The 27,764-nt window shown below is 46.1% G+C and overlaps 1 protein-coding gene across 1 annotated transcript; it reads right to left on the bottom strand.

The window, feature by feature from the left end:
• Nucleotides 1–482: 482 nt before the first annotated feature.
• LOC309537282 (synaptophysin-like protein 1) lies at nt 483–26,028 on the bottom strand. Its single transcript, XM_082232090.1, has 5 exons — nt 25,807–26,028; nt 7,150–7,268; nt 5,690–5,897; nt 3,313–3,498; nt 483–1,842 (listed from the first exon to the last, which is right to left on the bottom strand). Exons 1-5 carry the CDS (start codon nt 25,873–25,875, stop codon nt 1,711–1,713), a joined length of 714 nt encoding a protein of 237 aa, XP_082088216.1. The 5' UTR covers nt 25,876–26,028; the 3' UTR covers nt 483–1,710.
• Between the last annotated feature and the right edge of the window lie 1,736 nt (nt 26,029–27,764).

The raw sequence follows: 27,764 nt of genomic DNA, 5'->3' as shown, positions 1-27,764 counted from the left end.
ATTAAAATATATGCAGCTATTTTCCATAAATGTGCTCCATATGCATGCTTCCTTCTGCATTCCTGTTAAATTCTGCAACTTTTCCAGAATGTTTTGGCAAACTAGCAGCTTAGAAATGGGAGATCGTCTATGAAGCGGGCAGTGGAGGAACAGTTGGCAATGGGGAGGTTTATCAGAAATCATCCATCCATTCTCCAAGCTCTGCAGCATCATTTTGGCATCTGTAACCATGACAGCTAGAACCCTGCATTTTTAAAGTAATTTGAAGTAATAAAAACTAAGATCCATAGGAATCCAAACTGTGCAGAATTCTACTGGCACAGAAAGACAAACTACTTGCAGCTTTTTAGCTGAGTTTGGCCAGGAGTTCCAGAATGCTACGCTAAACGCATGATAGCTTCTGAGCTCTGTAATCACAAAACCTAAATTGAGGGCGTAGGGGAATTAACCAGATAATGAAAATTTGCAATCTCTACTAGCAGTTGTTATGATTTTACATGCCACTGTGTAATAATTTTCAGCAAGCATGGTTTCTTTGGTTGTTTTTAGAAGAAATTCGAAATTCCGAGTTCAGTTGGTTTGCGAAGCACTAGATGAAGCCTGGATTAAGGCAAAAGAGGTGTGGAGTCAGGGAGAGAGGCTGATTGTTATCTTAAATGAAGCCTCACATTTTCTTGCTACCTGCAAGGGCTAGAAATTCAACATTGATTTGAAGGTTAGAGTTCCGTTCAAGTTTCTGGAGCTTGCTTCAGATGCCATTATTTTGTGCAGAGCTCCTATCAACAACTCTTGCATATTCTGGTCTATATAGACTATGTGCAGAGAAATGCTTTTTGTCTCTCTACGTGTGTGGGAAACCTGTGGCTTTCCAGATTCTGTTGAACGCCAACTTCCAGCAGTCCCAACCAGCATAGTCAATGGTTAAGGTTGAAAGAGGGTTGTGATCAAGCAATAGATCCAAGGTCCACAGGTTCCCCAGCCCTGCTTTCTTCCATTCCTAGAGTTACAGGTCTAAAGTTTGGTGACAGGAGTTTCACATACAGACACTGTCCCAGGCAGTCACCTAGACTCTTCCTGCTACAGAAGGACAGCAGTGTAACCTAAGAACAATGTACATCTCTTGAGTGTTATGTACAATTCCTATCTGCAAGGCAGCCAAAGGCATATATACATATATATATATATGTGAGCCTTGGTCTCACCCAAGCATATATATGTGTGTGTGTGTGTGTGTGCTTGGGTGAGGCCAAGGCTGCAATCCTAAGCATACTTGCCTAGAAGTAAGCCCCACTGATCTCAACAGGACTGCCTTCTGAGTAAACATAGACAGGATCAGGCTGCAGCTTACACTGAGCAGCACAACTCAGTGCACACAGCGTGTGTTGGCCTGCGCAGCCCTTGGAAAGCTGTACAGCTAAACTCTCCCAGGCTTTAAATCAAGAAACTTGTGTCCTTATTTTCAATGCACAGAATAAGCTTCAGTACAGTAGCATGATCTGTTTGGATGCACACGGGGCTGAGCAGAGATCTCCATTCTTTCCTCTTAGACAGAAATTTTAGAACAACAACAACAAAAGAAACCCATCCATTTTTCACACATCAATTGCATTATCAGGAGGGGGGGGGGTTTACAAAACAACAACAACCTGCTGCCACGACCATCCTGCCAGCAAGAGGTTGCGCCCCATAGCGGATGGCTCTCCATGCTCCTTACATCCCCGAATGAGGTGGGGGGTTGCCAGGGGTCGGAGGAGCGGCAGCCGGAGGGTTATGCAAGTTGGTTTCCTTGTAGACAAACCAAGCGTTCCCTGCCCAGAGGATCAGGTTGAGGAAACCAATGACCTAGGAGCAAGAAAAGGAGAAAAGAGATGGAGGTTTGGGCCTAAGAAGGAACTTTCAGGCAACTAGTGCACCTGCCTCATCCTACCAGCTGCATCCCACAATTTGCAATTCCGACATGAATTCCGGGGAGAAAATAATGCAGTGTTAGACTCCCAGAACAATCATGGAATGGACCTGCCCCAGTCCCTTCCTCCCCATCACTCCCATGAGAACTACAACTAGCTGGGGATCATGGGAGCTGTAGTCCAACAACCTATGGAGGGCTCCATTTTAGCTGTCCCTGTTTTAGCTGTTAACCACTCAAGGTCAGAAGAAAACATTTTCCCCAAGGAATGTTGTTTTAACCACAAAGAGCTGCAGGAAGTAGCTATCCGGACTGGGTGTTTGCCTCAGGGCAGGACGCAATTATCTCTTTCCTTTTGGGCCAGTTTTCTTATTTTAAAAAATTAATTCTCCCTTGAGCTTTTTGTCCTGCAGCGGAAGAGGTAAAGGTACTCTTGATAAGAAAAACTGTACGATTTACAGAAACAAGGGGGGAGCACCTAATCTACCCAGATACTTCCGATTGAAACTGCAGCTTCCTGCAACTGTTTTCTTTTTCTTTTTTACCTTCAGGGGAAAATATTTCTGTGACTGAGCAGACTATGCCATTTGAGCCAGAGTGTCCAGGAAAAGCATTTTACTGTATCGTATTAAACAAGAACCTCCTCCAACTTCAAAGCTATTGTCACCAAGACCTCAAAACCCTAAAAAAACAGAGTCACAGAAGTTCAGAATATGAAAATTGACCGGTCCCAATGCATCTTGCTCTGAAGAGCTGTGTATGAATCCAAACTGATGCACTGGGATTAATATTTTTTTATTAGAGGATGTTTGATTCCAAATCAATCTACAGGAAGTACGGCAGCATATATCACCCCTGAGAAATTTGGGTGTGCACAGAAGTGTTTTCAGCAGGGGCAACAGGAAGAAGAATATAATAAGTCATGCAAATCCTTCCAGGATGGACGAGTGGTAGGTCAAGGTCAAAACCCAGTTAGTGAATGTTGAATTCGGAGAATAGCCAGCCTACACTCCTGTCTTAGCCAAAAGGTTGAGATGCCAAGGATTGAACCTGCGACCTTCCGCACCTAAAGCAGATGCTCTACCACTGAGCTATGGTCCTTCTACATGCTCTGAATAAATTATGTGAAGCACAATTGCCTTGCTGGTTCCTCAAGACCAGGGACAGCTTATGTGGTGCCCTAAAGATGCTCGTGGGACCACAACGTTCAGTGGTCCCAGCCAGCATGGCCAACAGTCAAGGGTGATGGAAGCCGTAGCCCAGTAACATCAGGAGGCCGCCACGTTAGCTATCCCCAAACTAGACCAGTATTGTGTCTCCTGGGACAACTCTCAAAGAAAGAAAACATGAGGATGGTGGCTATTTCTGGTTGCTTGTAGCCCCAGCATCTAGTAATGCATACATACCACAGAGACATTCAAGGAACCCAAGCTTCTGATGTCATTGAATTGACATCGATTGGTTTGGCTCACGCAAGGTTGAAGTTCAGTTATGCTGTGTCCGGTGGATGTTTTGATGTCTGTGAGGGCCTTAGCCCAGGCTGATGTGCTCACCAACCACAGGAAAGAGACGACTACTGTGATAACAAAGTCCTGCATCAGGAGAAAAGACAAGCACCCTTAGCGGTCTTTTCTTTTCTTTAAAAGTTTTTATTTATACTTTTCAAGTTTATACATTTCATTAGTTTTACAGTCAATTTAAGATTTCAAAGTTTGACTTCCTTCTCCCTCTTTCTGTGGTTCCTTAAATTAATTTTTTAAAAAATATCTTCTGCATATCCAAATTCATTTAATTTGGAATCATTTAATCATCTACTTTAAATATATACTCTTATGAAACTGCAGGTTATTACAATAATCCTGCTAATATTTTTATCTGTTTGCAATTTATCTGTAAATACTCAATAAACCATTTCCATTCTTTTATATTAAAAGTTTGTTATCTTGATTTCTTAGTTCTTCCGGTAAATTTGCCATTTCTACATATTCCATAATTTTTTGTATCCATTCTTCCTTTACTGGGACGCCTGCTTCTTTCCACTTTGGGGCAAGTAGCATTCTTGCTGCTACAGCAGCATACATAAATTTCTATACAATTTAGGTAGTTCTGTCCCTATAATTCCCAAAAGAAAATCTTCTGGGTTTTGTTTTGTTTTTTACAAAAGTTGTTAGCTGTCTGTTCTGGAGGGAACGGTGGAAGATGCACACAACTGGTCACCAAACCAGGTCACTGCTAAGGTCTACCCAGGGCTGATCCACACATACACCTTTATTATTGCTCAGTGACACAGCAGCTGAGCATGTGGGTTGCTTGCAGCCCTATGTGGAGATGCAAAGCTGGTGCTCTACCAATGCACTAAGGCCCTTCCCTATTGCTCCCTTTAGCTGGAGAGGTCTTAAGACTGTACCTCGGACCTTATACATGTTGAGCACCTGCCCTGCCACTGAGGGATAGGCCTTAATGTTTCTGTGCTTAAGAAACCCCGTAAAGAAAAAGGTTGGTAAGCTGGAGTGGGCCCTGTCTTGGTGTTCAGAATGCAACTCAACATGCGAAAGGAATGCCACACTCACCAGAGCTCCTGCAATCCCAGCGGCAAGGAGAATAGAAAGAAAGAATCATTGCATCATAGTTAGAACATCTGGAGTGCACCACACCTGACCAGCTTCAAGGGTAGCCTCTTGAATACATCCAGAGGTCAGGTATGGGCCCCGGATTCTTCACAACCAGGAAAGGCATATTAAATAGTACAAAATGCCCATATGTTGTGTATTAAGGTAAAGGTAAAGGCACCCCTGACCATTAGGTCCAGTCGTGGCCGACTCTGGGGTTGCGGCGCTCATCTCGCTCGACTAAGCTGCTTCTGGCGAACCAGACCAGCGCACGGAAACGCCGTTTACCTTCCCGCCGGAGCGGTACCTATTTATCTACTTGCACTTTGACATGCTTTCAAACTGCTAGGTTGGCAGGAGCAGGGACCGAGCAACGAGAGCTCACGCCGTCGCAGGGATTCAAACCGCCGACCTTCTGATCAGCAAGTCCTAGGCTCTGTGGTTTAACCCGCAGCGCCACCCGCATCCCATATGTTGTGTATTAAAATAGCTTTCATTTAATCAGAAGTTAACTTTTGAGAGATCTCTAGGGTTTTAAAGAGAACTCCTATCTTCCAAAACAATCCACTTCCAAACACTTTTTAAAATAAGGATTTAAAAGTGTTTCGTTTGGTAAAATATCCACGGTTAGTAACCAAGAAGCACACAGAACAATCTCTAAAGCTGTGCAGAACCAGCTATGTTGACTGGGCTGATGGGAGATGGAGTCCAACAACCTTTGAGGGTCGCCGGTTCCACCACCATCTACTACTAACAAAAATGGTCCATAAACAAGTGACAATCTGAATGTAATGATATTAAGAATAGGAATCACCGATTTTATTATTATTATTTTTTGTGGTGGTTGTATTGTTCCAGACAGTGCTTTTTTTCTGGAGGGACGCAGGGGTACCCATACCCCTAAACATTTTGTGAATCTTTGTACTTTTGTCCATTTACTGTATTTATTTTCCCCAATTTGAACAATAAAATTGTGATTTTCTTGAGTCAAAATGAGAGTACCCCTAAACATTTTTTTTTAAAGCACTGGTTCCAGGTATAGCAGCCCATTTACAGCTCTCTCTTGGAGCATGGAACACACAAATCAAGTAGACTCAATGCCCAACTGATAGGCAGCACACATATCCTTATTGAGTCCTATAAATTATGGGGAAGCAAGGCGTTGCCAACTTACAATCATGGGGAGTTTACCAGTGCCCCGATACAAGTGCAAGTAACCCACGTAGAGCACCAAAGCAGCCATGCAGTACAGGAACACGAAGACTGCAAAAGTGACAAAAAATTGAGCGGGAGAGGCAAAGTCTCCCACCAGGTAGTAAGTACTGTTCCAGATGCTGAGACACTGCTTGCTTGAAGGATTGTCAAACGAAGACTGGTGCAACCTTGAGTTCCGGGGAGAGAGAGAGAGAGAGAGAGAGAGAATGCTGAAGCTCAATTTTCCATTCGCAAGATTCCCAACCAAACGGGGGAAATGCAAAATAAATCCCCATGCAACATTTCAGCCTGCGCTTCGTAGCTGACAATTGTTCTTTCCTTCAACTTTGAAAACCATAGTAACTTTTAAAACTCTTTTAAGTTTAAAACCATCTTGCCCAGAAGCTCTCACTCTGAAGAAGATCCCCCTGGCATTTCTCAGAGGAAGGAGGACGTTGAATAGGTAGCAAAGAGCCTTACTTCACTTGGTGGGTAGGTGGCCAAACTAATATTAAGGTAAGCAGGGGTGGGAGGGAGGCACCAATTCAGCATAGGGCTCTGCCATAGGATTGTAGCCTTAGTTGCAAAAAAAAAGAAAGAAAAAGTATAAGAGCCTCTGTAGTAGCTAATGTTGGGTTTTTAAAATTAATTTAATAATGTTAAAACACGTAAAGAGGAAAAGGATTACAGCTGTCAAAACAATAGCATACACTTCAAAGAAACAAACCTAAGGCTGCAGGCCAATAAAGTTCTGAACCCCTCTTAACACCACATATTAACCAGAGATGTGGGTGCTCAGGAATGATGTTATATGGTCTAAAATGTTATATGGTGGTTACTCGTCCTCAGGGCCCACCTTGCTGCTGGATTGGGACCTCTTCTTTCTGACCCAGGGCTCCAAGCAACATCAGACACCAGAATAATCACTGCCATTTGACTTTCCCAAGATGGCCCTCCATGATGCAACCCCAGGGGATTGTGGGAAACTGAAATGGCAGCCAGACCCAGCTGTTGTTGCTGTGCTGCTGTAAGAACCACTGTGGTCTCCCATCAAGGTCAGCGAAACGCATTTTGCTGCCCGAGGCAGAGCAGCAAATGGTGCCACCTTCCCTGCCCCATTGCCCAAAGCCAGTCAAGTTATTTTGGCGCCTGAGGCAGAAAACCCCACAAGCCACCTCATTCTGCTCAGCAACAAGGCTGGCATTGCCTCTCACGGTGAAGTAAGCTCTGAAGGTCTCAACGACAGGCCCCAGCTTCGAAAGGAACCTTGCCCACAGCCTCCTCAAACCTGGAACCAGCCATTCCTGTCCACACACACGACATTCCCCAAGTCTAGGGCAGCTCTTTGGAGAGAGACGTGTTTGTTGCGTGGACAATTAGAAGGGCCTCTCTCTTTGTGCCACAAGTGGCAGCGTTCCTCAAAGGGATAGATGCTCTTACCTGAAGGGATACGCAAAGTTGGCTTGAAGAGAAGCGTTTGTGCCATTGTAGCAGTTGAGGATAAGGGAGGTTTTTCCACTGTAACCTCCACAGGTGGCAAATGCAAAGATGGCAAAAATCTGTGAAGACCCAAGACAAAAGCAAATGTACGCGTTAGTGCAGTTTTCGAGCGCATAGGCATGTACTGTTAGGATATTTCCGTTCCAACTTAAAAGGGAGCAGGATGTTTGTGTCACAGCCTGCGTATTTCCTGTTTTCACAGGATGTTTCTGTTGTGTCTTTGCTTTCGTTTTCTCTCTCTGTCGGAGACACTGACGCAGGCAGTCATGTCTTTCTTTGTTCTGATCAATGCTAAATAAAGCTTGTAAATGATGCTCTCCTGCGTGCAACTTTCGCTGTGCATTATCTGCTGATAAGAGTGTGCATGAGCTCTGGAATATGGCAAGATATTTCCTAGAAACTCATGTCGCTAAATTGATGATACTGCGTGCCTACGGGAGATCGATGGATCGTCCGGCAGACGGTTTGGGGCCATGATGGACTTTATCTCCCTGGCAGTATCCCAACATGTACATCATAGAGGAGGAAATGCATACTTTCTGGGGGCCCTTTTACATCATAAAAAGTTCCTATGCTCTGACAGGGTGAGCAGTAATGTGTGATCTTGAATTGTGGACCTTCTGGGAGCCTGTTTGTTCCCCTCCGTTTGGATCCACTGCTTCTCTGTGATGCCACTGGGCTCAAGAAGCTTTGCCACCTTTCTGCCTGATTATCACTGTAATTATAATTGTTGTGACTGTTAATTTATAAGGCGCCTAAAGTTGCACATCATCCTAAATCAGCTGGGGCAGATGGGAGTTGGAGTCCAGCAACATCTGCAGGGCCGCAGATTACCCAACGAAGGTAGATAGACTCTTGGGGCAAGACTGTGTACTCCAAGCAGGGGGAGACAATTCTTAATACTCCTCAGATTTATTTTATCTTAAAAACTACAATAGATTCTTTTGGCTGATTAGAAAGAAAGGCACCAGCCCATTCCAGACTCTAATATTCACGCTATCAACTTGAAGGGAGGGATTTTTTTTTTTATAAAAAAAAAAGTTTATTTTTTTAAGAATTCAGAAAGATGATTCCCCACTTGCAGTCTGAAATGGTACAACGCATTCTACCGTTTCAAGAATCTTAACACTTTTATTTGACAAATTTATAGCAAATAAAGTGTTCTCAATTGCTGGTTGAAAGATAAAGTCCAGAAAGGACCAATAAAGCAACAGCAATGAAACAATGAAACATTGTTAACGGGGCCGATGGAAAAGCAGCTGGCGTTAAGACAATATCTTACTCATAAAAGGGCTTCTGAGAAGAGAAAGGTCTTGACAGCTTGTTTAAAAAAGAAAGAAAAGAGGCTAATCTTCTGGGTCTGCAACACCAGATTCACTGATTTGAGAATCTGATGGCTAACAGTGAAAGAGTTTGGGGTCATACCTGTACCCTACATTCAAAGTACATGGATACCACTTTAACAGTCATGGCTTCTCCCAAAGAATCCTGGGAATTGTAGTTTACACCTCACCATTCACAAACAACAGCTCCCAGGCTTTGGGGAGCGAAAGCGATGTACTTGTATGGTATGAGTGTGGCCTGGTGAATTGGTGGTGCTAGACTGAAAAAGGATGGGACCGCCAGGGAATCTCTCTTTGCCTCTACAACCCACCACTTTGAAAGAAAGGTCTAACCTTGCAGAAATCAAGCTTCCTTTCTCATTCAAGAGGCCCTGAGCCTGCCATGACCCTGCTTGTAGAGAGACATATATATTTTTTGTGCCGCACAAGGTTCACATGAACTGTGCCAACTGGGTTGACCCACAGTCTGTGGCCTGCTAGGTGAAGCAAGCAGAGAATATCCTGGAAAGCAACCCTGGGCAGCTGTACCACGGAAGTGCGGTAATTAGCCTCCTAGAAATGCCAGCTCATGTTGCATAAACCGCAAATTTTATAGTCCTAGGTTGTTACACAGGATTAGCCTTCCTGTGCTTCAGCATAATCTCAGCATGCACACTGACTTGCTTTGGTGAAGGTAAACTGTCCTCCATCAGTTTATTTAACACACAACTTACAGTAGCCTAAGACGAGCTTTTCCCAACCTTGGGTCTTCTCCACCTGTTGTTGAACTACAATTCCCATCATCCCTACATAGCAGGACCAGTGGTCAGGGATAATGGGAGTTGTAGTCCAACAACAACTGGGGAACCAAGGTTAAGAAAGGCTGGTCTAGACTACCTTATAGCAACATAATCTGCATGGGACTAACTATGAAGTTCCTTTGGGAACTTCCATTGATCCCAGAATGCAGCAGCAAGTATGTAAGCGGGCACCCACTCATATTACACTGATCTTGCAGTAGCTCCTCTGGCTATCAGCTTCTGGGCACAATTTAAAAATGTTAGGAAATACCTTTTAAGCCCTAAGTGGCTTGGGTCCACACCAAATGGACCACCTTCTCCTGCATCAGTCTACCAACTCCCTAAGCACTAGTGAAGGGACCTTCTCTGTATCCCATACACACTGAAAGCATGGTCATCAGGGCCTTCTCAGTGGTGGCACCCAAACTGTGGAACATGAGGTTCAAGTGACCCCTCCTGAGTTGTCATTCAGGAAAGATCACTTCATTCCATCTGGCTTTTATCTGAAGATGTTTTATCTAAAGATGGCGGCTTGTATTCAACCGTGTTCTAGTCACAGAACAGACCTAATGAAAATAATGTCCCTGTGTTCGTAGTGCCCATTAATTTCAATAGGTCTGCTCTGAGTTATGACTAATACTGCATATAAAGTTGTGTCTTATCTGCAATGCCCATCTCTACTTGACCTGTCCAATGCCACTTTTATTGGACAGTCCCTGGCATGTCGAGGCAAAGACTCCTTCCTGAAACCCTTGAGATTAAGGCTGGGCTATATCTGGTTTTCAACATCCTGATATATCACCAGCTGTTAACTCTGTAGGCTCAGCTCTCTCCTGCCTCCTGCATGGGGTGACAAATCACAATAGCAAGCAAAGGCAAAAAACACGTTTTCCCATGCATCGTGATTTGTATAAATATTCAGTGTCACTTGGGATAGGAAGTGATGGCCCTAGATTGGCTGATTGCTATCAGCCACATGCTAGTTTGAAAATAAGCTATTTCCAGTTTAACAAATTGGGGGAGGGGTTTTGTTGAAAAAGGCTGAATTCATTGTATAAATCTTTCGCAAAAAAGGAGGGTTTCTGTTTTGAAATCTTAACTGGCAGTCATCAGAATGCACTTAATGCCCTGGGGAAACTGTGGATTCAACAGACCAGGTTCAACGGAACTGCCTTGCAACCATTTCCGGCCTTGGGGTGATATATTGCCCCATATCTCACTTTTTAGGCAGGCAGCAGTGAAAGAGTCAATTCATTTCCCCATGTCTCCATGTACTTCCTCCTCAACGCAATAGATTTATTACCCAATGTCAGTAGTATTACTAGAAGCATGGAAATGGCATTTATGAACACCACCACCAGCCTAGCCTATATCAAAAACAGCAGACACACAAAAATGATAGCCTATGTTTGCAGAGCCCAGATCCAGCAACGCAGGCAGCAAATTAAATTGGCCAGATCTGTGCTGCCTTGCTTATTTCATATTTGGTGCCCCAAATGTTGCTGCTTACATGTTGCCTTTATGTTCAGCATCCCAATAAGCAGGATATTTTTGGTACTCCCATCACATATACCAGTGGCTGTTCAACCTGTGACCCTCCAGGATGTTATTAGACTCCAACACCCATTAGCCCCAGTCAGCATGACCTATATGGACAAGGATGATGGGACTTGGGTGTCAAGCAACATCTACAATATTAAGTTGTGGGTTGACATAGCAGCCGGCACAGCGATTCCTTCAAGTAGCTCTTTATTAAGGTAAGCTGGAACAGAACTGACTGCGAACAGCTCAGCCGGCCTGTATTTATAGGCAGCCGGCTGTCAACATTGTAACCACAACAGCCCAGAGTTCCCGCCTAAAATAACTGCCGCGGACCTGAGTGAAAACTATCTACAGACCTGAGTGAAAACTATATACAATATCCCCCTGTTGGCCCAGGGTGAAACTACACTACATAACACCCCTCCCCACCGAGATAAGGCGTTAGTTACAATCGTAATGGTTTCCTTATATACAGCACTACGCGTAATGGTTCAATTAGGCACAAAAGCATATCGGTTACATTTCCCATACTTAGACCAACAGTGATACCTGTCCAACAACATAGTCCTTTAAATAAGTTGGGCGCTTGGAAACTCTGCCAGACCGCCGGGGACTGGTAGCCAAGTCCGGAGGGCCACACAGTTCTCGCTGAGGCTGTGGTGCGACCCTAGGTGGCGTTGGAACCAACTCCCCTGGATCCGCTGCTGTGGGCGGAGCCTCCGCAAGTGGAGTGGTCTGAGTCTGTTCTGAAACGGCTTGGTTCGGCTCCACGCTGGCAGTTTGCGAGGGAGGTGTAGGTGGGGCCTCGCCATCTGTACGTGTCTCTTCTGGAGCCGCAAGCGCAGTTGGGGGCACCTCGGTAGTGTCCAAGTCGACTGGCAGTTGTTGATAGGCTTGGGCAAGGTCCAGCTTAGCGAAGACCTTACCCTCACCCAGGGAATGCAGCAGGTGTTGGACAACAGGAACCGGATAAGCGTGCTGCGGAAGTGCCTTGTTGATCGTGCACTTGTAGTCAGCGCAGATTCTCACCGACCCATCTGGCTTGACAGGCGTGACGATGGGGGTTTCCCACCTTGCGTGGTCAACCGGCTCCAAAACTCCTTGGGCGATCAGTTTGTCCAGTTGTTCGTCCACCTTAGCCTTGAGCGCAAAGGGAACCCGGCGTGGCTTTAGCTTGATGGGGGCGACTTGTGGATCAAGGCTAAAGGAGATGGGCGTACCTGTATATTGTCCCAAGGTGCTGTCAAAAACCTCGGCAAAGTCTTTGACCAGACCCTCAGTCTCTGCGTTAGAGATGCAGTTGATGCCGGTGACTTCCAGGCCGAGGGCATCAAACCAGTCTAGCCCTAGGAGGCTTGGCCGCTGACCTTCGACCACCACCAACCGGAGCAGGCCCGAAAAATCCTTGAAGGCGATCCGGAACCGGCCAACGCCTACCACGGGAACGTCGTTTCCCTGGTAGTCTCTCAGGTGTACGCGGTGAGAGTCGAGTTGCCTTTTGGACACTCTGGGTACCAGTCTTTTGATGGTGCTCCATGACACGATGGACAGGGCAGACCCGGTGTCGATCTCCATGTCACATGGAGCTCCTTCAATGAGCACCGTGACGTTCAGCTTGCGTCGCGTAGGCGAGTTAGTTTGGCCAATCGTGGTTCCAGACGGGCAGCGGCAGTTGGTGAGAGCAAAACAACTTTCCTTGGCAGACTGGAGTGAAGACTTGAACTTGCGAGTCGATGAAGGGGGGGTGTCAGACGGAGCCGATCGGCAGACCTTAGCGATGTGGCCCCTTCTGGAACACTTCCTACAGATGGCGTCTCTGAATCGACACTTGGCACGGGAATGGTTGCCTCCGCAGCCAGCACATTCCGGTTGGCCCTTGGACTTCTGTTGGAACTTCCTGCGCTCCCGCTTTGTCTGGTGCACGTCATCGTCTTCACTGGAGGATGCCTCATCACTGCTGGCCTCTTCATGATGCACCGGAACTGGCTCCCTATCAAGAAGCGGGCTGCTGGACTTGCGGATCTCCTGGGCGGAGCGTTCAGCAGCTTCTGAGGCCACAGCCTCCTCAATGGCTTTCTGTAGCGTGAGGTCTGGCTTGGCTAGGAGACGCCGTTGCAGATGGATGTCCCGGACCCCGCAGACGATTCGATCCATCAGGGCATCGTGTAAGTCTCGGAACTCACAGTGCATTGCAGCCTGTCGCAGGGCGGTGGTGTAGTTGTTGATTGACTCCCCCTCTGCCTGGTTCCGGTGGTAGAACGCATGGCGGGCAGCAATCTTGGACGGCTTCGGTGCGTAGTGGTTGCGGAGCTTCTCTTGGATCGTGTCCCATGGTGTTGCCTGGACTGCTTCAGGCGCAACCAATGCTCGGGCCGTCTCAAACACCTCAGGCCCACAGAGGCTGAGGAATAGGCCCCGCTTCCGATCCGTTGATACTGCTGTCAGCTCGTTGGCTTGGAGGTAGCAGTCGAACCGAGCGAGGTAGGAGTCCCATGATTCAGAGGCTGGCGCAAACGGCGGTAGAGGCACAAGTGAAGCCATGATTCCGATGCCGGCGTGAAGGGCGATGGATGGAACACAGTGCTCTAGCCAGAACAGTCAGCTCTGAATTGGTTCTGCCCAGTGATTTCGCTCAGTGATTTCGCTCAGTGATTTCGCTCTGTGATTCAGCTCAGTTCAGAGGCTGGCCGCATCTGGCTGTGCTCTGATGTCCATCAATCCCACCCTCGTCGCCAGTATTAAGTTGTGGGTTGACATAGCAGCCGGCACAGCGATTCCTTCAAGTAGCTCTTTATTAAGGTAAGCTGGAACAGAACTGACTGCGAACAGCTCAGCCGGCCTGTATTTATAGGCAGCCGGCTGTCAACATTGTAACCACAACAGCCCAGAGTTCCCGCCTAAAATAACTGCCGCGGACCTGAGTGAAAACTATCTACAGACCTGAGTGAAAACTATATACAATATCCCCCTGTTGGCCCAGGGTGAAACTACACTACATAACATACAAAGTCACAGATTCCCCAGCCCTGATGTACCCATAGTGAATTCAACTCTCCCACTGCTCATCCTTGCAGCCAAAATGGTACAGTCAAACCTTGGTTCCCGAACGCCTCCATTATCGTATGTTTTGGCTCCTGAAAGCTGAAAACCCGGAAGTAAATGCTCTGTTTTTTGAACGTTTTTCGGAACCCAAAAGTCTGACATGGCTTCTGCTTGAGTGCAAGGAGCTCTTGCAACCGACTGGAAGCCACACCTCGATTGTCCAACATTTCCGAAGTCAAACGGTCTTCCAGAACGGATTACGTTCGACAACCAAGGGATGACTGTACCATTCATACATACACAAGGGAGAAACATCCAACAGGCATGGGAGAAACCCAAGGTTTGTTGACATAAAAATATTTCCAGGCAGGTTGGAAACCTAACAGGGGAAAGGAAACCCCAAAGCAACATCGTGAAGACTGAGCATTTTCAGTGGGCACAGAACACAGACTAATGTTGGACGAGGATGATGACAGAAGACAAGGGGGGATGAGAATGCAATACAGTATCCTGGACAGGAAGACTTCGCAATTTACTGTAGGCCTCACCTGTTAAATTTAGTTCTGATCTTGCAAATGTTACCCTATCCCCCATTTGTACATTTATTCCTATTAGTGCCTTTATCTTGGGACTAAGTGGGTTTTTTGCGTACCTCCACACCATCCGATCAGCTTAAGAATTTGTTTAAATCCTCAAGAATTTTAACGGCTGAGCATTGTCATGAGGAGGCCTAGCAAGGCTTCAAGGGCCGGCAGCTCCTCCTCCCTCACACTCAGGAGGAGCCAGTCATTCAGGCCGTGCCATACTTGGCTCTGCGCTCAGCCTCCTTGCCCTCACAATACTGAGGCAAGAAGGGGCAGCTGCCCCCACATAATCATTAAAAAGCAATAGCTGCCATATTTTTCGCTCCATAAGACGCACCTGACCATAAGATGCACCTAGTTTTTAGAGGGGGAATGCAAGGGAAAAAATATTCTTTAAAGGGAGCACTGAGCAGAGCCTGTATGCATCCCAGGCTCTGCTCAGAGCTCCCTTTCACGAGCCGCGTGGAGCGCATGTGCGGCGCTTGCAGGCTTTTCCCCAAGGAGGGAGAAGGGCAGCCCGTCAGTGACTTTAAAGGGAGCGTGGCTCTTGAGGGCTTTTCTGGGAGGTGGAGAAAGGGACAGAGCCGCATGCTCTGTCCCTTCTGCCACCTTCCGCAAGAGCCGTGCGCTAAGCCATAAGCCAGGACAGCAAGCAGGATTGCTGCGCAACGATCTCTCTTGCTTTCCTGGCTTATGGGATAGCCATGCACAGCCTCTTCTAGGCAGCGGAATGAAGGCTCCCCCAAGAACCGTGCACACGCTCCACGTGGCTCTTTAAAGGGAGCACTGAAGAGAGCCTCCCGCCTGCATTTGCTCCATAAGACGCACACACATTTCCCCTTACTTTTTAGGAGGGGAAAAGTGTGTCTTATAGAGCGAAAAATACAGTAGCGGAGGTTCTGCCCCCCCCCCCAACAAAAGGCCTGCCCCCCACTAACAAAAATCCTGGCTACTTCCATGCACTGAAGGGGTCCAGGCCCCACCCCAAGAGATATCGGGGGAGACAAGACCCCTCGGTCCCAAAGAGCCCACGTCCCTGCTACCAAATGGTACCCCCACCAATGGTGCGACTCTGGTGCCTGAAACCCTTCATTCAGAACTCAAAGCTGATTCAGTCCCTACACTTGATATAATTGGGACTGTTTCCATTCCTCTTTTTGGTATGCTGGAAATTCTACGTGGAATCCCAAGAATGTCAGCTTTCATTTGCGAGAGAGAAGCCTTGAGGAATCTGTCTGCTCTATCTGTTAACCGTTTTCCAATGACACCTGGAAGGAACTCTTGCAACCGTCTTATTCACTGTGTCTCCGAAGCTGTGTACACACGATATATTTAAAGCATATGCCCCACAAAAATTATGCAAAGTGCAGTTTACCTCTCGTGGAGCTACAATTCCCAGCACGCTTAACAAGCTAGAGTTCCCAGCATTCTTTGGCAATGTGTTTTGAACGCATGGTGTGTACATATCCTTGCAATTCTTACTGTATGGTCAAAGACGCCGTAAAACAAATTAAAACACCAAGATCATACAGTTTCCAACACAAAGCATTAAACGGTACATTTCCTATCCTGCAGGAAATTGTTCTTAACGGAGAATATCCAGTTTCCGGTTCCTCTCTCGCGGCCACCTCCTGTTCTAACAAAATAGTTACCTCATCATGAAGCTTAAGCCTCAAAATGGCTACTTGTGGAGAAACAGGAGTCTCAGTCAGAATGGGGGGCAGGGGCAGGAAGCACTTCAGATTCCTATAGTCAAGAATCCCCTTTTTAAAACACCAACATAAATTTTTTTGCCTACACCTTTATAGCTATGGGAAACATGCTGAATTTCTCAGAGGTCTACATTATTTTTGAGCAGCCTTCATCAACCTGGTGATCTCCAGATGTTTAGGACTATGGGCACCCCCAGACTGTCAGTTTTTTGCGGGAAAGATTCTAGCATTTACCAAAACTTTAGGCTTCCAAAGTGGATTAACGTGCTGGTGCCTTGTGCAACAAATCAACAACAACAACCACCTGTACTTTTTCCAGTTTAGAAAGTAAGGGTGGAATGCACTGAGAAGTGTGGGATAAATGATTAATAGGGAGGCATGTTAGAGCGTAGTGCCAAGGTTACAGGTTCAATCCCCGTACAGGACAGCTGCAAATTCAGGTTGGACTAGATGATCACTCTATGTCAGGGGTCAGCAAACTTTTTGAGCAGGGAGCCGGTCCACTGTCCCTCAGACATTGTGGGGGGCCGACTATATTTTTTTGGGGGAAAACGAATTCCTCTTCATGTAAAAACACCAGGGAGGCCCCACAAATAACCCAGAGATGCATTTTAAATAAAAGGACACATTCTACTCATGTAAAAAAACGCTGATTCCCGGATCATCCGCGGGCCAGATTTAGAAGGCAATTGGGCCAGATCCGGCCCCCGGGCCTTAGTTTGCCTACCCATGCTCTATGTAAACAACCTGCAAACAAAATACGAGGAATTCTCACTGCCTGGCAAACAAATCGGAGCAAATACTCAGTCAATACCAGACGTTTTGTAACCGCCATGTAAGCTCTGTGCAAGCAAGATTCGGAAGAACGCTCAATAAGTAAGTTGCAAGGAAGAGCCCTGCCTCCCTCCATCAGCCACAGGCAACACGGCTGTGCTAGCTGAGGCTGATGGGAATTGCATGTCAAATTATCCCAAGGGCACCCCGTTGGCGAAGGCTGTTTTAGATGCTTTTGGCAATAGAGAGCTCCCTTGGCTCCAGCTCTTCCAGAAAAGTTGAGCACGAAATGCTACTGTGCTGCAGAAATGAGACTTTTAATTCCCCAGCAGCGTAATTCCTTGGAGAGGGAGAACATGCAGGTATCCATGCTACCTTCTGTCCTGAAGTTCAGACCACACAAACAGCAAATGAAAGTTGGGAGATGAGATGCCCTGATTCTCTTTACTTTCCTGGGTGTGGCATCTTCAGAACGATCAAGAGGAGACTCTCAGGAGACGTGTTAAGAGTCCATTTTCCAGCTGTTAAAATTGCTTGCGAAGTTACACCACCAAACGTACAAAGTACACGTCCGGCTTTTTTAAAAAAGACAAGCTGCTTAGACGCAACCATTCCGTTTCTTTCAACACACACAAAAGCTAAAACAAAACAGCAAAACAATAACACACACACCCTTCCTAGGCACATTTAAAAGGCTGTAGAATATTAATCAGAATATTACTCAGCCAAAGGCCTGGTCGAAGAGGAATGTTTTATACAATTAATTCTATGGAATTCAAATTGTAATACCACATGAGAAACAAGAGAAACAATAAAAATACAATTAAAAAGTCATTCAGCATCTAGGCACAGCCCTTTACAATTGTTATAATAGGCAGGAACATTATTAAGCTGTTCAACCAAGGCCCGCAGCAATTTTCAAACGGTCACTGTGGGGCCAGAGGAGCTTGGGAACTCGTAATTTAAACTGAGGGAGTGTTGGCCCTTCCATGCATGCCAATGATTCAACCAGAAACACCCCGATAGTCCTCTAACCTAGTAACAGTCTTATTCCTTTCTATTTATACTGTCCTCTTCTGAATAAAGTTCTTGCCGGTTTTACCAGATGTTGACCTCGAACGCCTCCATCTGCACATCTGGAAGAATTAATTTGTTTGTATGTTACATTTCCAGGCACTTAAAACATCTTGCACGCTCTAATGTTCCAGCATACCCCATAAGTCTTTGAAAAGGAAAGACGAGGATTTTGGAATAAACCTGCCGCCGGAATTGCTCCAGCAACCAGAGAGGGAAAACAGGCTGTGAGGGGGTGACTTTCATCAAAAAGGAAGGAGGGAAAACCCATTAATTCAACATTTTGTTCTGCCTACCTAAGCATGTATCGAAGAATTTGTACTATTAAAACAAACATGTTGCAACTTGAAAAATGTCGTTGCCTCCCCCTTTCTGATCGCTACTAGCTCTCTTGATCTCTCAGGGTACTTGGGATATTTTTGCACCAGAGCTGGCGCAAGACAATTTGCTGTCTGTGGCAAAGGCTAAGATGGCACGCTCCCTTCATTTCATGAACAGAAGCAGACTGGGCTGGCAGCTGAATCTTAGTTCAGCACTTGCAAGGAGACAGGCTAGATTAGGAGGTCTAGGGCAGGCCATGTGGAATGCACAAATGCATGCCCTCCAACATTCCTCAGATGAAAATAGGGTCATTTCTTACTCCCCTCCCAACCCTCCTTGACCCCCTCCTGGCCCGCTCTCCAACAACTGCTACGAACTGCCCAAGGAAGGAGGGCAGCAGCAGCAGCAGCCATGGAGAGGCCACAGGATGCTCCCTCGCGGCCACCGTCACTCAGGACAAACGCCGCCTCATCCTCCTCCCTCACCTCGGCAGTGGCAGCACTGGCAGGGGAAATAGGGACATTCCAGAATAAATCAGAACCTGGGAATGGCTTTCGTAATTCCAGGACTGTTCCTGGAAAATCAGGACTTTTGGAGGGGATGCAGCCGTCTCAAAAACCTGCCAGTGCTCTCCACATCTGTTGCCTGAGGCAACTGCCTCACTCTACCTAACGCTAGGGGTGGCCCTGCCTTCTGGACTGGGAGGGCATCCTTGCCTACTCCAGACAGGCTGTCACAGCTGATAGGCCATTGGGCCACATCTGTGCCAGAAATAAATGTCCAGACTTCATCAACCGGCTGCACAATGCATACCCGTAAAGAGTTTCAAACACCCTCTGGCTTTTCCCCGTCCCCTGCCTCGCAACCCTCTGTTAAGGGCTCACAAGAGGAGTAAGGTGTCCGCGGTCAAACCAAATTAAAAGCAACTGGATTGCAGCATATAATGCACTTCACTTCCCAGCATCTGACCTCAGCTCCAATTATCCACAAGATGGGTGGGCGGGCTTTAGGCTCACGGGAGTTATGTTGTTTTTGTCCTAGATCCCTCAGGTCTGCCAGCTGGAGTCAGGTGCAAAATACTACCAAGGGTGGATGGAGGAAGAAGCAAAACGGTGGCTCAGGGCAAAGCCAACTGCCTGCTTGCATATGATATGCAAGCTTGAATGTGCAAGGACAAATCTATATCCAATTTGCAACTAGGGATGGATGAATCTGTCAATTTCAGGTTCTCCCAGTTTCTTTTTCCCCCCAGTCTTCAACTCTTCGCATTTCCAGCTTGTGCTTTTTTAGAAAAAAAAAGTCATGAAAATGCAGCAGCATTTTTAGTGTAAATTTCTCCTAATATACACGCATTTGTATGAAATTATGCTTAACATGTGCATTTTCGCAAAGGAATTTCCACTAATGTGATGCGTTTTTGCATGTTAAATTTTCTAATATATGCATTTCCATGTACACTTTATCCCAGTTTGTACATTTTTGAACACATTATTTGGCTAGAGAACTGCACTGCAACGCTTGGAAAATTTCAGTTCTCGTACTGTTTCATAAAGGTGTGATTTAGGTATGTTTGCCTTTAAATGCAAACTGAATCAAATTTATCTGCCATCCCTATCTATAAAAAGATCAGAGTTTCTAACAGGCCGCTAACTGGTAAGAGGGAAAATCTTCCGTGTTGCTGTCCTTAAACAACTGGGAGTCAGCAATCTAGACTAAACTATTGCAAAATCACTCAGCTCTATGCGTAGATCCAGATCTGCCTCCCCCAGCACCTCACTATGCAAACACTCTTGTGCGTTTCCATAGGACATGAAAAATTCAACCTCATCTCACAAGAGACTGAAACTGAAAGTACTTTCTAGCAAAGGTATACTATACTTCATACTCTCATTATAGCCCTATTTGAAACTCAAACTTTCTTCCCTTTTTAATATTTTTTCCCTGGGTCATTATTATTTTTTGCAAAGTATTTTTTAAATCAATTTTAATGAACTGATACATAAACATACATTTGAGAGTTAAGCTTACACTATTGCAGAGCACATCAGTAATGTACACTCATATTAGGAACCATGACTCAATATATTAGAAATGGTTGGAATGAAGTTATATGGTTTTAGCAGAAATGTAATAAAGAATTAAGTAAAAGTTGATTGATAATGGGCAAAAATGGAAAAATTGAAGGATAGACTGTTAAGATAAATTATAGAAAATAAATTGAGAAAGATGGAAAGAATTTGCTGAAATAGTTAACTCAACTAGAATACAAAAAGGGAGGTGTGAGGAGGTAGAGGAAACAAGTAAATGAAAAGTAAAGATATGGAATATTGGCTGTGTTCTTAAATGTTTTTGTTTTTAAACGTTTTTGCTTTTTTGTTTCGATGTACTGGTTTTTCCTTTTCCCCCCTTTCTTACTCTGGTTTTCATTTTCTTTTGATGTATTGTATTGTAACTTTTTACTGTCTTCCTTTTTTTTCTTTTTCTGTAATTGTTAAACTTTTAATAAATATCATTAAAAAAACAAAAAAAAATATTAGAAATGAATGGGGTATAGACTGGATGCTGCATCCAAGTAAAATTTAAAGAGATAATGTGATTTATTTATTTTTTTAAAGTGGCTTTACTAGATCAAATAATAAGTGAAGGTAGGAGAATATTTATGAATTTTGTAAGCTTAACTACACGTCTTACAACACAATCCTATACATATTTACTTAGAAGAATATCCCATTGAGTTCACTTGAGTTCACTCCCAGGCTGAGCATATCACTGCAGCCCTAATCCCTTAAGGTTTGCATTTTCGTGTGTTTGCCGCACTTTGCAGGCAACATAGAATCATAGAGTTGGAAGAGACCACAAGGGCCATCGAGTCCAACCCCCTGCCAAGCAGGAAACACCATCAGAGCACTCCTGACATATGGTTGTCAAGCCTCTGCTTAAAGACCTCCAAAGTAGGAGACTCCACCACACTCCTTGGCAGCAAATTCCACTGTCGAACAGCTCTTACTGTCAGGAAGTTCTTCCTAATGTTTAGGTGGAATCTTCTTTCTTGTAGTTTGGATCCATTGCTCCGTGTCCGCTTCTCTGTAGCAGCAGAAAACAACCTTTCTCCCTCCTCTATGTATCCTTTTATATATTTGAATATGGCTATCATATCACCCCTTAACCTCCTCTTCTCCAGGCTAAACATGCCCAGCTCCCTTAGCCGTTCCTCATAGGGCATCGTTTCCAGGCCTTTGACCATTTTGGTTGCCCTCCTCTGGACACATTCCAGTTTGTCAGTGTCCCTCTTGAATTGTGGTGCCCAGAACTGGACACAGTACTCCAGGTGAGGTCTGACCAGAGCAGAATACAGTGGCACTATTACTTCCCTTGATCTAGATGCTATACTCCTATTGATGCAGCCCAGAATTGCATTGGCTTTTTTGGCTGCCGCGTCACACTGTTGGCTCATGTCAAGTTTGTGGTCAACCAAGACTCCTAGATCCTTTTAACACTCAACCCAAACCATGGCTGAGAATGAATGAGCGAGCCAAGAGAAAAATCACAACCACTTTTCTCCTCCTCCAATCCTGTTGGCTGCTGCAGCTGCGCTTACTCAGAGCTAAGCCATGGTTTGGCATAGTGTTACATCCAAACCCTGGCTTGTGACTTGTCTGTCCCAGACAAACCATGAGCAGTAACCCAAGAACGAACCTTGGCTACAGATCATACAGCCATACCTCATGTTGTGTCCGCTTCAGGTTGTGTGTTTCAATCTTGCGTCCCACGGCAACCAGGAAGTACCGGAACGGGTTACTTCCGGGTTTCACCACTCGTGCAGAAGCGCTAAATCGCACCACGCGCAGGCACAGAACTTCAGCTTACATCAGTTCCGTGTTACGAACAGGCCTCCGGAATGAATCCCGTCCATAACACGAGATTCCACTGTACTTTGTTTGGAGTGAGACAAACCATGAGCCACGAGGCTCAGATGGACTGGGGAAGGAGCAAAGTGGCTGTCATTTTTCCTCTCGACCTGTCCACTCACTCATTCATGCTTAAGCCATGGTTTGGCTTAAGACCACATGTAAACAAGGCATGCATGTTTAAGCACCTACTAATTTAAACCTCAGATATAAAAATGCCCGCTGTTGCCAGGCTTAAGCAACTGCCCACAGTAGCTAGAGACTCATAACCTTTCTCTCCTCCTTTGTACTGCAACCCCAAAGTGACCACAATCTGTCTAACAACTTTGGGAATCCCTGGAAATGCCTATACAGTGGTGGTACATCGGGTTAAGAACTTAATTTGTTCCAGAGGTCTGTTCTTAACTTGAAACTGTTCTTAACCTGAAACACCACTTTAGCTAATGGGGCTTCCTGCTGCCACCGCGCCACGGCTGCACGATTTCCGTTCTCATCTTGAAGCAAAGTTCTTAACCCAAAGTAATATTTCTGGGTTAGCAAAGTCTGTAACCTGAAGTGCCTGTAACCTGAAGCGTATGTAACCTGAGGGACCACTGTAATCAATGCCACGAAAAATCAGTACTATTTTTCTAGGAAAAGAGGTGTCAGAGCTCACCATGAACGCCTCCCTTGTTGTCTTTTAATGGCAATGGCGCCCACCTGAGAGGTGCCAGAACTGAGTTCCTGTGAGTTCCTGCTGAAAAAACTCCTATGAAAAACTATTTAACCCCCTCCTCCCCATTAGTGTCCAAAGTTATTCCAACTCCCGCATCTCCAAATAAAAAGCAAAGGATAGAGCCATTGTGCAAATTCCAGATGTTGGGTTTGCCAAGGACCTACAAGATTTTCCTACAAGATGGCTAAGAGGTCTGGGGGCTGCTTTGTGATTTGGGGGTTCCTCTCTTTCTCTCTCTCTCTTAATTTACTTTAATGGATATTTATGCACACTTTCATGTGCCCAACCAGGAGTGCTTTTCATATTTTGAAAATAAATGCTCAAAATAGCCAGCGGCACCATTTATGCAAGCCTGCACCACTCAAAATGCAAGGAGGAGAAATTGAACGATTGCATACTGCCTTAGGTCTAAAAACAAAATAAAACCTCAACCTTGAAAAACCATGGTGTGTCAGGAAGACGAGTTGCAGACCAGCCTTGTTACTGACACGATTGTTTCCTATGCACAAATGAGAATTGGTTTTCACATGGAGAAGCATTCAAGCATGCCCTCCACACCTACATTCTGCAAGTCTGTACCTGTCAGAATACAGGTGAAATAACTGTGGTGGAGTGCTTCTCGTGATCCAAGAACCCTATGTAGATACAGTATCGTGTGCACTTTCCTTAATGTGTAGATGCTTTCTCTCCCAGTCTTGGTGAGAGGGAGGTACAGTGGTAACCTTGGTTCTCGAACGGCTTGGCTCCCGAACAAGTCAGCTCCCAAACGCCGCAAATCCGGAAGTGGGTGTTCCAGTTTGCGAACGTTTTTTGGAAGCCGAACGTCCAATGCGACTTCCGATTGAGTACAGTAAGCTCCTGCAGCCAATCGGAAGCCACGCCTTGGTTTTCGAACTGTTTTGGGAGTCAAACAGAATCCTGGAACAGATTAAATTCAACAACCAAGGTAACACTGTATTCCAGAAACCCTTGTGGAGTTTGCCCCCCATCCCCGCTCGTAAGGGGAAGCAGTGCTTGACGCTCCTGTTGTTCTTTTTTAAAAAAACAATATTTTTTATTAATTTTAACATATAAATTATAATACATACCACAAAGCTTCACCACTTATACGATCTTTTTTTTTTTTTTGGACTTCCATCAGCACCACTGATGATCCACCGTTTTAACCACTTCTTATGCATTTCTTAAATTCATATTGCCTTTAATTATCTTAACTAACCATCCTCCCCTTTATCCATCTTTGCAATAGTTCCAATAATTCCCCACAAAACTTCTTGCAAACCTACAAACGTAGTCTGATAATCACAATTACTTTTCAAATAGTCTGTTAATTTACACCAGTCTTCTGTGAATTTCTGGTCCCGCAGATTTCGAATCCTTCCTGTTAATTTATCTAGTTCTGCATAGCTCCCGCTGTTCTAGGTGCATTTCGCAACATGGAATTTCATTAGTGCGAGCCGTTTCTGAGCTCTGGGTGCAGTACTGCGCCTAAATTTTCATATTAAAATTGCAGAGTGGAAGGAAAAGAGGACCTTTTTCTGCCTCCCCACTTCCAGCTACTCACTGAAGACTGGAGAAGAGACCCTCTTAAGAATATTAGCAGGGTGGGCAGGGGAAGGACTAGACCATGTGAAAAATTATTTTAGGTGCAGTTCATTCATTTTCAGCTTTGTATTCTTCGTTATTTAAAAAGCGCACCTAGACGTTCCGTTGTCGCGCCCATAACCTAGGTTTAAGGTGCCATTTAGCTCCTAGCTTTCATATCTTAGTTTCTAACACTGCTTACAGAGTTCCACATGCTGCACCTCCCCAGCGTGGGGAGCCTCAGGCGCCAAAACATCTCAGGCCACAACCTGTTCCTTCCTACTTATAGGAACATAGAAAACTGCCTTTTAACTGATAGTTCAAGGTGGTCTCCTCTGATTGACAGCGGCTCTCCAGGATTCCCAACAAGGATATGCTAAGGTCCTGCATGGAATTCCCTTGAAGTGACTTGACAGAGGACTGGCCTCAAGTACAGTCATTGGGTTCCCTTTTGTCCCCAGAGTAAAAACTCCTTTGAGCAAGAATAATCCTCAGCCTGCATTAGGAGAGTGGGCCAGTTTCTACTCCACGGCCCACTGACCTAAAGAGACTGGATCTCCTCCACACCATGAAGTTCACCCGCTGCAATCCCGCTAAAAGTTCATTACCTTGCAGGGCATAAAACTACAGGTCACTTTTGGGACACGTGCTGCTCCTTCCAACGTGACGCACGGAAGGACAAGTCCAGGTTTTGCACAAGCGGCTGGGAGCCGGAAGGCGACAGATCCATTAACCTGCCTGCGTGATCTCTCGTTCCCAACTCCCTCCAGCCCTCCCATGACCAGATCCCCACTCTGAAGCACATGGTTTGCTTGGAAATAGAACACAACAGACGTCCCCGCCCTGCACCAACTATGCAAGGGTGTGTGTGTGTGTGTGTGTGTGTGTGTGTGTTTAGAAGCGGCCCAGAATAGATCCCTGCAGCGGGGTGGGCTGGAAATACACGAGTCCGCTGCAAATCTAAGCGAGCTTCGAAAAGTACAGGCCGGAGGCCACGCCTGTGTTTATGAAGGGAGGAAGGCAGGAAGGAATTCCAGCGGGAGAGCCAAACAGGGCTCGCAGCCAATACCTGCCCAGGGGTGGGGGTTAGGGGTGGGTAGGGTAGATCCTGCCAGGAAACGCGGTGATCAACCCCCTCCCCCCCAAAAAAAAAACCCGTTACCCCTCTGTGGCCACTGGCCCATCCCCGCTCTCCGATCCCCTGCCGTCGAGGACTCACCCACTCGAGGACTTTGATGAAGCCCAGCGGCTCCTTCACGGGTCCCAAGTTGATCTGCAGCCCGGACATTTTCTGTGCGGGAAAAGAGAGGCGGCGGAGAGGTGGCTCAGTCTCTCTCTCTCTCTCTCTCTCTCTCTCTCTCTCTCTCTCTCTTTTCCACCGAGAGGGGAGGAGCGGAGCAAGAAGGGGCGTTCACAGCCCGCTAGCCTCCTACCTGACTCACTCGCTCCAGGCTGGGCTCGGCCCGACGCTGCGCGTGCCCCGCCCCGAGAGCGCCCCGCGGCCAGAGCGCAGTCCCGGCCGCCCCAGGGGAGGGGCGCGGCTGCCCCAGCCCGCCTCCTCGCGGCGAGCCCCGCGCGCCCGCCCGCCCCAGGTTGCCATCTTAATCTCTGCTGGAGAGCTGCTCGACGTGGAGCGCAGCCGCCGGACGGGAGAAGCTGTTCTATGGCCGGCTTGACTTCCCTGGTGCTGCGGCGGCGGTTCTCTATGGCTGGCTCGCCTTCCGCGCTTCCTTCCTCCTATTGGTTTTGGTTTTGTTTTGTTTTTGCAACCGCGCGGTAGATATCCAACAGGTGTTGCTGCTTGCCCAAAGTTGGAAAGACGACAAGGTCCCTGCCAGAGTGAACTGGCAGACTAAATGAAAGGTTTGTGCAGAGATGGCAAGAATGACTGGGGAAATCAGAAACTAGGAGGATCAAAACTTCAGCAAAGAATGGGAGAAATTTATACAGTATTATATTTGACAGAGCACTGTAAACACTTGAATCCTTTGGCAGGTCTTAAATAACTCTTGTTATGGTACATAGACTTTGGATATAATGGAGGACTGAAAAATTAGGAGGACTTATAGTATGCAGTTGAAAAGGTTAACTGAAGAACCCACGAAGGGCAGGAGGGAAGTCTGAAGATTCGAAAGAATCTTGTGTAATTTTTATTATTTGTGATTTTGAGTGTGAACGAATTTGTAAAATCAAATAAAAACCATTCTCAAAAAAAGGGAGAAAGAAATCCAACAGGTGCAGCAAGCTTTGCTACCTGTGGGATTTCTGCCTTTCTGAAAGCACAGCCCTGCCCAAAGATGAAAGAGGCATCTCCTTGATGGTCTACAATTCAGGACCAGGGGTAGGGGATAGCTGCGAACCTCCACATGTTGCTGGACTCAAACTTTCATCAGCCCCACCCATTGTGGCCAATGGTCAGGCATGATGGGGGCTGTATTCCAATGGCGTCCATCACTGCTACAGGAACATAGGAAGGTGCCTTGGCTCCAGTCAGGCTATTTATCCATCAAGCCCAGCATCCTGACTTCAAGATTTCCTCTGAAGTCTTTCCTATGAATTCCTTCCTTCTGGAGATCCCCGAGATCGAACTTGGCATCTTCTGTATGGAAATCACGTGCCCCTTGTCACTGAGCAATTGATATAGGATCTCCTTGCTAAGCTGAGGCAAGGGTGTAAACTTGAATAAATTATTGGGGGGGGGGAGAGAGGGAAAGCACTACCCCGCATAATCCATCACATGACACTGTGCATGGACACCATTTGAACGGCAATGCCCCTCAACTTTGTGGTGGGGGTTGCCTTCTCAAATATTTTAGGGGGGGCAAAGGGACTTTGGCCCCTTGGAGTTGGCTCCTATGCACTGAGGCCTGCTGTGTTCACCCAAAGGTGAACTGTTCCAGAAGCTCTGCTTCTGCCATGTTGATAGTCAAAATGACCCCATCCTTAATTGGTAGTGGCTGTAGCACTTAGCTCATACACAACTTGCTTTGATATCCACTAATTGGCCTGTTGGGATGGCACCCTTATCTGTGGGCCAGGGAAGTTGGGCGCAGAGCCCAGAAAAGAGAAACACTGGTAATGTTTGAAGTATCGGACACCTGTATTCCCATGTGAAGTATATGCTGGACGAAGAACGGGAGTATCTTTGTTTGGATCCGAACAGTCCATCATCAGACA

This window comes from Podarcis vaucheri, assembly GCF_965113315.1.
Source record: "Podarcis vaucheri genome assembly, chromosome: 7".
NCBI classification, from domain to species: domain Eukaryota; kingdom Metazoa; phylum Chordata; class Lepidosauria; order Squamata; family Lacertidae; genus Podarcis; species Podarcis vaucheri.
Note: the sequence above shows the minus strand (reverse complement) of the source record. Positions and strands in the feature narration are given on the sequence as shown.